At 35.1% G+C, this 11,622-nt stretch overlaps 1 protein-coding gene across 1 annotated transcript; it reads right to left on the reverse strand.

Annotated features, from left to right (window-relative positions):
* Nucleotides 1–619: 619 nt before the first annotated feature.
* On the reverse strand, nt 620–5,350 carry LOC118748738 (kelch-like protein 18). Its single transcript, XM_036483391.1, has 3 exons — nt 5,111–5,350; nt 971–1,072; nt 620–907 (listed from the first exon to the last, which is right to left on the reverse strand). The coding sequence occupies exons 1-3, from the start codon at nt 5,276–5,278 to the stop codon at nt 704–706; spliced, it is 474 nt and encodes a 157-aa protein (XP_036339284.1). The 5' UTR covers nt 5,279–5,350; the 3' UTR covers nt 620–703.
* Between the last annotated feature and the right edge of the window lie 6,272 nt (nt 5,351–11,622).

Below are 11,622 nucleotides of genomic sequence, written 5' to 3' on the forward strand. Positions count from 1 at the left end.
GGTATATTTCGAAATTTAAGGACGCTAGTTTACTCAAAATTGATACTCACAATAATTCCTTGAAAAGCAGTAACATTATTATGGAATTTTGGAAAATGGGCGTGACACCGCCCACTTATAACATACTATCGAAATAACGGTAAAACCACCCCTACTTACCATGTAACGGTAGTTTTCGGAAATGTGAAAAAATTATGTTTAATACGTGGCCAGGTATTTATATATTTATTTCGGCTTCGCCCGGACTTAGACTTTTTTTATTTGTTATGATCATATTTACTTATAGACTAATGAAAGTTTATTAGACATAGTTTTAATAAAAAAAATTAGAGGTGTGTTATTTTTTCGGTATGAGTCCATTTAATTTGTAGTTATTTAGAATACATTTCTTCTTACCGTATCATTTGCTTTTTACAACGAATATTTATTTCAACTTGGCATTTATGGAAGTCGCAAACAAATGTGAAGTGTTGCATTGCTTTTTTCAGTAAAAAAATTTATTACATTTTTTATCTTCGCTGAAGCATGAAAATCCATTGGAAAAACAAAAATAACAGTTACGAAAATTCATTAAAATTAAATTAGGGTTTTTAAATATGGACATATCTACATATGTATGTTGAACATCTAAAACTGCCTCAACCAAAGAGATTCGTCTCTGAAGAGTACTCAGTAAGTATCTTCTTACTAAACTGTATGTCACTTATTCACTTTTAAGTAACGCTTTGGGCACAACATAACAAAAGTATCGACCGCTCTTGGGTAGTGGTTTCTTTTCGATCCATTCATCACGTTCCGCATTGTATACGGACACGGAATTTGAAGGAATATCTCCCACAGCCCACAGTTGCCCGTCCATCATAGAAACACATCCTATACCGTAACGCCCATCTCTCAAAGCGCAGACCTACGAAAAGTAATACAAAATTATGCGGTGTTCGAAATTTCGAAAGCTTTTTTTCAAACCAACCTTAGTCCATTTTTTATTTTCAGGGTCATAGCGTTCAACTGTTTTGCAACTTATAGCCATTTTACTACCTAAAACATAGATGCACCCATTGCTTACGGCTACCTAAAATGTGGGGAAACATACGCATGTGTATTAGATCGTTCATCTATATATATAAAAATGAATGCCATTTTTCGTTGTGACTTTATAACTCAAGAACGGGCTCACATATCAAAACCAAATTTTTAGGCTTTGTTTGGACTATTCAGTAGATGGTTTGTGTTTTGAAATTTTAAGAATCGGATACCAGGGTCTCGAGAAATAGGCCAAAACGTGGACCCGGGTAACCCTAGGATGTGTTTGTACAATATGGGTAGCAAATGGAAGCTGTTGATGATTTCTATAGTATAGAGTATTTTTGATGCCGCTCCGTGACTAGGGTCTCGAGATATCGGCCAAAATGTGGACTCCGATAACTTAAGGATGTGTTTGTACAATATGGGTAGCAAATGGGAGCTGTTGATGATTGCTATAGTATAGAGTATTTTTAATTCCCCTCCGTAACTAGCGTCTCGAGATATAGACCAAAACGTGGACCTGGATAACCCTAGGATGTGTTTGAACCACATGAGTATCCATTGTAAGTTGTTGATAAATGCTAATGAAAAGAGGACTTTTCTTTTCGCTGGGTAACTAAGGACTCCAGATATAACCAATTGGGAACTCGCAGTGGGATGACATCAAAAACAATTTATTTGCAGGACAGTCGACAACCGATCGTCATGACATTACTGCGCGTGTTTTTCGGCAAAAATGTAAAGCACTTATGGATTTAATTGTGAAATTATATGTATTTGGGGAGGTGCGTTGCCATATGTACTCCATCGAATGGCAGAAAAGGGGATTGCCGCACGCACATATACTAATTTGGCTGGTACATAAAATAACTCCGGATCAAATCGATAACCTTATATCAGCTGAAATTCCTAATCACACTGCTGATCCTGAGTTATTTCAAGTTGTCGTTAAAAACATGATACATGGACCGTGCGGTGAACTAAATGTGAATTCACCATGTATGATTGATGAAAAGTGTTCGAAACGATACCCAAGGCAATTTACTTCAGACACAATAACGGGCAATGACGGATATCCGTTGTATCGACGTAGATCACCTAATGATAATGGCAAAACGGCAACCATTAGAATGCATAACCAGGAAGTTGAAGTGGTTCCGTATTGTCCATTATTATCGAAAATATTCAACGCTCATATAAATGTAGAATATTGTAATTCTGTCAAATCCATTAAATATATTTGCAAGTATGTAAATAAAGGGAGCGATATGGCTATTTTCGGTGTTGCTGGTGATAATAGAAATGATGAAATTACTCAGTATCAAATGGGTCGCTATATTAGTAGCAATGAAGCTGTATGGAGGATTATGTCGTTTCCAATGCACGAAAGACATCCTGCGGTTGTTCACTTGGCTGTACATCTTGAGAATGGCCAAGGTGTTTATTTTAATGTAGCAAATTTATTGGAAAGAGCAGCGCAACCACCAGCAACTACGTTAACAGCTTTTTTCAAATTATGCGAAACTGATACATTTGCGATAACTTTGTTATATTCTGAAGTGCCTCAGTATTACACATGGAATGTGTCTTCGAAAAAATTTCAAAGACGTAAACAAGGAACAGCAGTTCATGGGCATCCTGACATTTTCCAAACAGATGCAATTGGCAGAATATATACAGTACATCCAAACAATGTTGAGTGTTTTTATTTGAGATTGTTATTAGTTAACGTGAATGGCCCAAAATCATTTCAAGAATTGAGAACAGTCAACGGTCATTTGTGTGAAACATACCGTGAAGCATGCCAACTTTTGCATTTGTTGGAGGATGATGCACATTGGGATTCAACACTTCATGATGCATCTATTTCGGCTCATCCTCAACAAATACGAATGCTGTTTGCCGTTATATTATCAACATGTATGCCATCAGATCCACTTGAATTATGGAATAAATATAAACATAATATTGCAGAAGATATTTTAATTCGTATGCGTCATCATGCAAGAAATCCTGATTTGTTGATAACTTTGGAAATGTACAACGAAGCTTTGATAATAATTGAAGATATGTGTCTACGGATTGCAAATAAAACATTAGTACAATTGGGTATGACCGCACCAAATCGTGACATGCATGATCTGTTTGATCGTGAATTGCAACGTGAGCAGGAATTCAATTCTAATGATTTGCGTTTATTTGTACAATCGAATATAACCAAAATGAATATTCAGCAAAAACATGTATATGACACAATCATACAAGCCATTTCCAATAATGCAGGTGGGTTATATTTCTTGGATGCACCTGGTGGTACAGGCAAAACGTTCGTTATATCACTGATTTTAGCCACTATTCGATCGGAACAGAAAATTGCATTGGCACTTGCATCTTCGGGAATTGCTGCTACATTGTTAGAAGGTGGTCGGACAGCACATTCTGCATTAAAATTGCCATTGAATGTACAGGTGATTGAAACTCCAACTTGCAATATTTCAAGAAATTCTGCTATGGCAAAAGTTCTGCGATTAACGTCAATTATTTTATGGGATGAGTGTACAATGGCGAATAAAATGATATTACTGTCAGAGGATTTTCGACAAACATTGCCTGTCATTCCTCGGTCAACTCCTGCTGATGAAATAAATGCCTGTTTGAAGTCATCAGTTCTTTGGAGATATGTACAAAAATTTACACTGAACATTAATATGCGTATTCACCTACAAAATGATCCAGCTGCCCATGAGTTTTCAAAACAATTGTTACAAATTGGTGATGGCAAAATACAAATCGACAGAACCAACGGATTGATCACTGTACCGAACAATTTTTGTACAATTACGAAATCGATAGATGAATTGATTGAATGTGTTTTACCAAATATTCTTCAGAATTACAGAAATCATGATTGGTTGAGAGAACGCGCCATTTTAGCACCGAAGAACATTCATATCAATGCCATTAATTTTCAAATTCAAGCAAAACTCCCAGGTGTAGTCACGACATATAAATCAATTGACAGTGCTATGAATCAAGATGAGGCAATGAATTATCCAACTGAATTTTTAAATTCATTAGAACCGGCTGGTATGCCACCGCACTGCTTGAATCTGAAAGTGGGTTCTTTGATTATATTATTGCGAAATATTAATCCACCAAAACTGTGTAATGGCACCAGATTGGCAGTGAAAAATTTATTGCCAAATTTGAATGAAGCTACATCTTAACTGGTAAATCAAAAGGAGAAGTTTGTTTAATACCGCGTATCCCTATGATTCCAACTGATATGCCATTTGAATTCAAACGATTACAATATCCTGTGCGTTTATCATTTGCGATGTCCATCAACAAAGCTCAAGGGCAAACACTTAACGTTTGTGGTGTGAATTTGGAGGAATCATGTTTTTCACATGGCCAACTTTATGTTGCCTGTTCCAGAGTCGGTACCCCCAGCCGTTTGTTTATTCATGCTCAAAATTGAAAAACAAAAAATATTGTTTATCCAAATGTTTTAGATTAAGTTTTAAAATAGCTAGCAAATAATTAAATATATTTTTTTTTTTTATAAATGAGTTTGATTTAATATTTCACTTTATACGTAGCGAAGCACGTACCGGGCCGCTAGTTAAATAATAAAATTATAGTTTAAAAAACTAAAACCTCCCTATTATAATTTCCATTCGTACTGTCATCAGGTATGTAACTTGAGAATAGAAATCGTTGCATCTTTTAGGCGCATCAATATTACATAGTTACATTCCGAGTTAATAAAAGGACGGTAAAAAAAATATTTTGCCGAGCGGAAAAAGATGGATTTTGGTCTAAGCTAAGCTATGCAATGAACTGGAGATTTTTGAAAAAATTAAAGTTTTGTTTTCTCAATTTGAAAAAAAAAAAATGATAAGTCTGCAATATCTCAGAACCTATTCGACTTTTAGGCCAAAAAACACCCTTTTCCCCCGACAAATATTATATCTCTAATGTACATATGTACACATTTATGTATGTATGTATATTATTTGCTAATTTTTATAACTATACAAGTTCATCAGCATAAGTTACGTTTTTTTTTATGCACACGCACCCCAGGCAAACTATGGCCTTCGTTCATAGACGCACACTGGGTGCAAGAGTCCGAAGATGCTTCGTAACATTCAACAGAACTTAACTGGTAACTTCCATTCCAGCCTCCAATTACGAAAATTTTGCAATTTAAAACCACTGCGCCTGCCTCAGAACGTAATGTTGACATGCTGCTTACAAATTTCCATTCGTTACCAGGTTTATATCTAAAATTATTTAATGAGTAAAAGTTTAGAACTAAAGACTAATAAGGCACTAATTTCGCAAATATTTATGGAGGAAATCGTCTACAAGGCATTTAAAAGGCGAGAAATTAAAACTGCCGGGCATTATTTAAAGATACATACATTCGTCGCCTGGATAATTGATTGTCGTAAGCGCAATTTTGACGATTTTTAGTTCTAGATGCAGTTATATATTTTGAAATAAGGTGTAGGGTTTGTATTTGTGTTACTGTCTTTTATTGTACTGTGTTAATTTCAACTTTGTAATTTTAGAAATTTTATACTTAAGTGATTTTTGTAGTTCAAACATCAAATAGAAAATTTTTATTATTCAAACTTTTCTCGAATTGTATATACCATTTTAAAAACCTACAATCGGCGATCCTGCCAGGAGCAGCGGATTGGAAACATAGAACAGAATCGCAACATACCACCGCAACAACGATGATTTTGTTATGTGAGTTTGTGCTGCGATAGACGAAGAATCAAATCACATAAAGTGGTGCTTTCCTCCTGCAGCTCATATTTCAAAGATATATTTAGGGATAATCCACATCCGCATCCAGTGATAATTTTCAAATTCATTAAGTTCGAAGATCTCACCTCAATAATTGAGTTCATGTACCAGGGAGAAGTTAATGTACAGCAAGAAGCTTTGCAGTCCTTCCTCCGAGGAGAAGGAGAAACCAAAGTTGCCTCCAACACCTATCATTGATGAACAAAAACTTATTAAAACCATCCCCAGCACAATAAGAGCCGTTAATGATGTTGCGACCTCTACACAGACTCCTCCGCAAACAATCGAAATATCAACTGCGAACATTTTGCAGCAACCGCAATCTCGGCAAAGTTCGCAACAATGGCATGAGCAGCAACTGCAGTAGTAACGTCAATATCTTCGACAACAACAACTAAAGAATTTACCTAGTGAAGGTGATAACAATTTTAGTCTTACTGGTGAGCTGCATTGTTCTCATTTTTTTTAATATACATATACTAGTATAACACTGTAGAACAAATTCAGGTTAGCAAAAGTTAGGTCGATTCTGAGAGTGAGGGGTGAAAATAGAGGCTAAATTACTAGACCCGTATCGCGGCGTTTGTTTATGTTAGTTCGAATTTTTTTTTAATCGTCCTTCGAACTTTGCAGTCAAATGCCGATTTTCAGCATATTGTTTATATGGTTTTTTGGCTATAACTCGTCGACTAATTGATATTTTTTCAATCTGTTAAACTGCGCTTCCATTTGAAATAACATGTTAACGATTGAAAACTATTTTCGTTTCAGGTACAGAGGAAAGAAATCTCCAGATGCAATACTCGCTGAAATTTGTTGGTGGTATAAAAATACTTTTGAAGAAGAGGAAGACGAGGAAAAAGATGAAGAAGGGGAAGACAAAGATGAAATTCCAGAATATCTGTTGGACGAAATTATCGACCTTTCTGATGATGATGACGATGACCAAGATATTAGAGAGAGCAGTGATGTTGATCCACAGCCGCCTGCTAAACGGCAACTGGCCAAATCATTAATTTAATTTTTTTACTTAAAACTTTTGATAACTAACATTTCAAAATTATATTTTTTTCCATATTTTTATAATTTCTTTTTCAATGTTTCTTCAAAACCAACACTGAAAAAAATGGTACATAAGAAATGAGAAGTAAATTAATATTAAGCTGGAAAACGCAAGTTTTGTATTATAATTGTTTTCTTTTCAAATGAAATTTATTGAAGAAACTGAGAAGCATATTATAGATCAAACAGAAAGCAAAAAAGACTTAGTTTTGTGGAAAATATGTACAAAAAGCATGAAAAAAAATTCCAACATTTTGCTTCATAAGCACTACAAAAATTTTCTAAATAAATTTTTTTTTTTAATTTTAATTGTTGCACAGGTCTCTAGCAATAATTTGGCTTTAACAGATTGAAAAAATATCAATTAGTCGACGAGTTATAGCCAAAAAACCATATAAACAATATACTGAAAATCGGCATTTGACTGCAAAGTTCGAAGGACGATTAAAAAAAAATTCGAACTAACATAAACAAACGCCGCGATACGGGTCTTCTAATTTAGCCTCTATTTTCACCCCTCACTCTCAGAATTGACCTAACTTTTGCTAACCTGAATTTGTTCCACAGTGTTATTAGACTTGAGTTTAATTTATTTCGGTTTCAAGTCTTTACGTTTATCATTGTCATCGTTACCAAAATCACTGAGGGTTTTTTGATTGTCAAAAAGGCGACTTGTTATAATAAAAATACTACATTCGTTCAGTGCTTTGCTTGTACTTACCTGCTTGGATAATGACGACGACAATGTACAAACAGCGCCTTTAAATAAAACGTATTCAAAGTATTAGTTATAAAAGTTTATTGGTCAAGTAAACTATACTTAAAAAGTAATGATGGTGTTTGGATTTATTCTACTCTTTCGATTCATATGCATTTCAAGCATTTATTCAAATGGCGCGTTTAATGAGAAGTAAAAAATGTTTGATTTTCACCAAAAACTTAAAAGTAGTTGTAGAATGAGTTTTTGTGTTGAAGCGCACATAGAATGATTTATTTTAATAAGACACTTCCAGTAGGCATATGTAGTTACTTTAAACTATAGAAAAGCATTAACTCAAATTCTTTCGAAATGTCAGAAGTCAATGTAAATGTATATAAATGTAAACTAAAAACAGTATAAAGTATTATGTTAGTTAGGCAACTAAAGTACATAAGTTAGGTTTTTTAATAGCTAATTAATAATCCAAAAGTGTTAGGGTCGTTTTATATTTATTAGTGAGTAAGTTTTTTTGTTAAATAATTAGTGGTATTACCTACATTTGAGAAAAACCTCCAAACTTGTTTTGAAATTTCAAAACTTATGTAATAAAAATACTTACAGTTATAAATTTTCCGAGTTTAAGGGAATATGTACCATTCTCTGCTGTAACTTAAAAACTAAGGCATATTCAACAAGTTAGAAGTGACTGTCAAATTTAGTTCTTTTTGTAGCTGATTATAATGTTAAAAACATATATAAAAAATTTAATCAAGAAATTCCTTTAATATGATATCGAATATCTATATTCGGTTTTTCATATTCCAGTCGCAGCCCGAAAGAGAGAACTATGGTAATCACTTCTACTTTGTTCTTGGTTATATTTAACCTATATTTAAAGAACGCATTTTACAAGCAAAAATATTTTAAAGTAATGGAAACCATTCATGTTCAAGATAAGGTGAAAATTAAAATTTGCTTAAGCAAAATACATTGACCTCGAATAAGTCTACAACCAAGTACTTTGTAAATTTCCTTATCTCTCATTCACATTGAAGTAAAGCTTTGGGCACAACATAACAGCAGTATCGACCCGCTTCAGGTATTGGCTTCTTTTCGACCCATTCACCAACTTCTGCATAGTAAACTGACACGGACTTTGAGTTCCAGCCTCCGACAACCCACAGTTGATCACCTACAAAACCACAACCCATGCATCCACGTCCAACGTGTAAATAGCAAATCTATGAAAAATAATAAGAGCTTGCGTTGCTTGGTGTTTTAAAATATTTGGTGTAACTATTTCCACTAACCTTTGTCCATTTGTTACTTTGAGGATCATAACGCTCAACTATTTTAATTTCGGAAATCCCTCCTAAAACATATATGCATCCATTATGTACGGCTACCTAAAATGTGAAATTTTATGCATACATTAGGACATATATACATATTTATTTTGTACATAATTTATTTTCATATGTAAATGTACTTATGCATATATGAAAATGGGGGGGGGGGGGGCACCGCCCACTTGCATGATATATGTGTATCACAAAAACTACTCGAGCGATCTCGACCAAATTTAATATATACATTGTGCCTAGCCTCCCTAAGCACCTTCTTGGATATTTTTAAAATCGGACAAAGGGGGGTAGCCCTAAAATATAGCTAGCTTTGAGTTTTTTTATATTACCGTTACGTTGGTGGAGCCCGTGGTTTGTGTCTGATTTCAAAAATTTTCAAAATGGCGCTTAAAAAGCCTAAGCGCATTCTGGAAACCAAATTTGGTTGAGATAGGTAAAGCAGTTTTTGAGATAAACATATATCATATAAGTGGGCGGTGCCACCTCCCCAAAATTTTGTTGAAAAACCACTTCTTTGCTAAAGATCGATTGTATACATGATTCAATAATGAAAGGATTTGTAGGTAGCTTTTTTCTAAAATTTGACACTCCCACCAACAGGAGAAAAAGGGGAAGAATTCAATCATACTTCCTAAAATGGTAGCTAAATTCCACAAAAAGGTGGGGATAATAGTGATTTAATTATTTAATTGAAACAAACTTATTCACGTCGAATATAACCCCTGATTGTTATTAAAAATAAATACTTATATGTATGTATATACCAAAGTTCCACCTTGAGCTATTTTTTTTGTGTGTTTGTTTGCTTTGTAAATTTTTTTGCGGTACCATTTACAGTTGATGGATATGAAGAAGCTATTTGTTTGTGGAAAAATTATGGAATTTCGATAAAAAAAACGACAAATAAACACATTTGGAGCTTACGTTTCTTTCACGGTTTTGGCTCGATTGCTTTGAATATGGTAATTCCAACTCTTTGATGTTGCACTTTTAGTGTTCTGGGGAGATTATGCCGCCGTCAGAATATTAAACACTGGCACAAGAAGAATAAAAAGGACACGCAGCTACTGAATGACTGACACAGGGAACGTGATCTACACCGTCAAATGAGAAGTGCCGTAAGTTTGAAATTACATCGCGCCATTGACTAAACCGAGCTGTCGTGTGTTACAATTGGCTCCATGGATGTGGTTTGCCAATATTATACTGCGTCAAAGTCTCATTCGGGGATGTAGGTCAATACCTAAATACCTTTCTTGACTCATTTACCAGAACCATTGCGCGCTTTACTTTGCCGCATAAGTTCTTAAACTTTTTTTTCTCGTAGACCCCTTTCAACACTTTACTGGTTTCGGTGGACCCCCTGCTGATACATTTGCCTAAGCTCGTAAAAAAATGAAATGTGAAGATTAGATCTAACTATGTAAATTTGCACCGCGGGTGAATTCAAAAACTAAACTCGGAGTGGCCAAAAGAAAACGAAAATATTTTCTTTCTATTATTTTTTATTTCTATTTATTAAAATAATGTGATTACACACTTGCAGGTTTTAAAAAATATAGCTCGTAAGTCCATCAAAATACTATCTCGCTCTGAGGAGTTATATTTTTTAAAAGCACATCCAGCCCTAGCGTTATTTACATTATCTTCACCATAAACTCATCAAATGTTCAGCTCCCTCATGATTTTGTACGTGGAGTATTTGTAAAATAGTTTATTTGTGTTGATGGCATCGTTTTTATTTTTATCGCTCCGAGTCTTAAAGTGAGGCGTAAAATATTTATCACTCACATTTTTAAAACACAAAACTGTTAAGCTTTTTACGCCAAACTTTTAATTCAGAAACTGACAATAGAGAAAAGAGCGAGTCTAGAAGATTCGATGACAAACAACCAAGCAAGCAAGAAGCACAAAAAGTGTTCCAAGGCTGGATGGGCAAATATAATTGTCATTTACGTCTATCACAGTCAGGTGTTTGTGCCACGTGAAGTGACCAGTCAGCAGTCTAACAAGTTGTCTGCAGTGTCGTCTGCTCAGTGAGAGCAAATAAACTAGATAGACCTTCTGAGAATGTAGGCAACAAGAGTTTTGCCCACCCGCATCTCCTCGATGCCTCCCAGTCATTGCTGAGCGAAGTATTCACCCAGTTTCCCTTGTTGCTTCGATAACCGAAAGTGGGTGTACTAGTTGCGGACCGAGGAATGCCTGGTCTGAGCAAATTCTGGCCAAATGGTCAGATGTCTCATTACCAGGTGCTCCTGAGTGACCTGGCACCCAGAGTAAAGCAAGCTCGTTATGTCGGGACTTGCATTGCCGAACTAGTTTGGAAGTAGTAAGAAGGCTGGTCAATGCCCTAAGTGCAGCTTGGTTGTCACTGCACGCATGTAAACTCCTTCCCCTCTACCTAGTTCCACCACGTAGTCCATGACTTTGAGGATTGCAATTACCTCAGCCTGGAAGACCGAAGCATATTCCCCAACAGAAAAGTGAAGCTTAACCGCATTAAATTCGAAAAAGAGCCATCAGTGAAGATTCGACAATGTGTTAGTCCGGTCTCAGTGATGGAATTAAACCAGCATTCAGTCTCATGGAACTCAACATAATATAGAATCTTTTCAACAAAGGTAAATGATGGCGTACTATCCT

Source organism: Rhagoletis pomonella, unplaced genomic scaffold (assembly GCF_013731165.1).
Source record: "Rhagoletis pomonella isolate Grant_MI unplaced genomic scaffold, Rhpom_1.0 Rhpom_scaffold_00013, whole genome shotgun sequence".
NCBI classification, from domain to species: Eukaryota; Metazoa; Arthropoda; class Insecta; order Diptera; family Tephritidae; genus Rhagoletis; species Rhagoletis pomonella.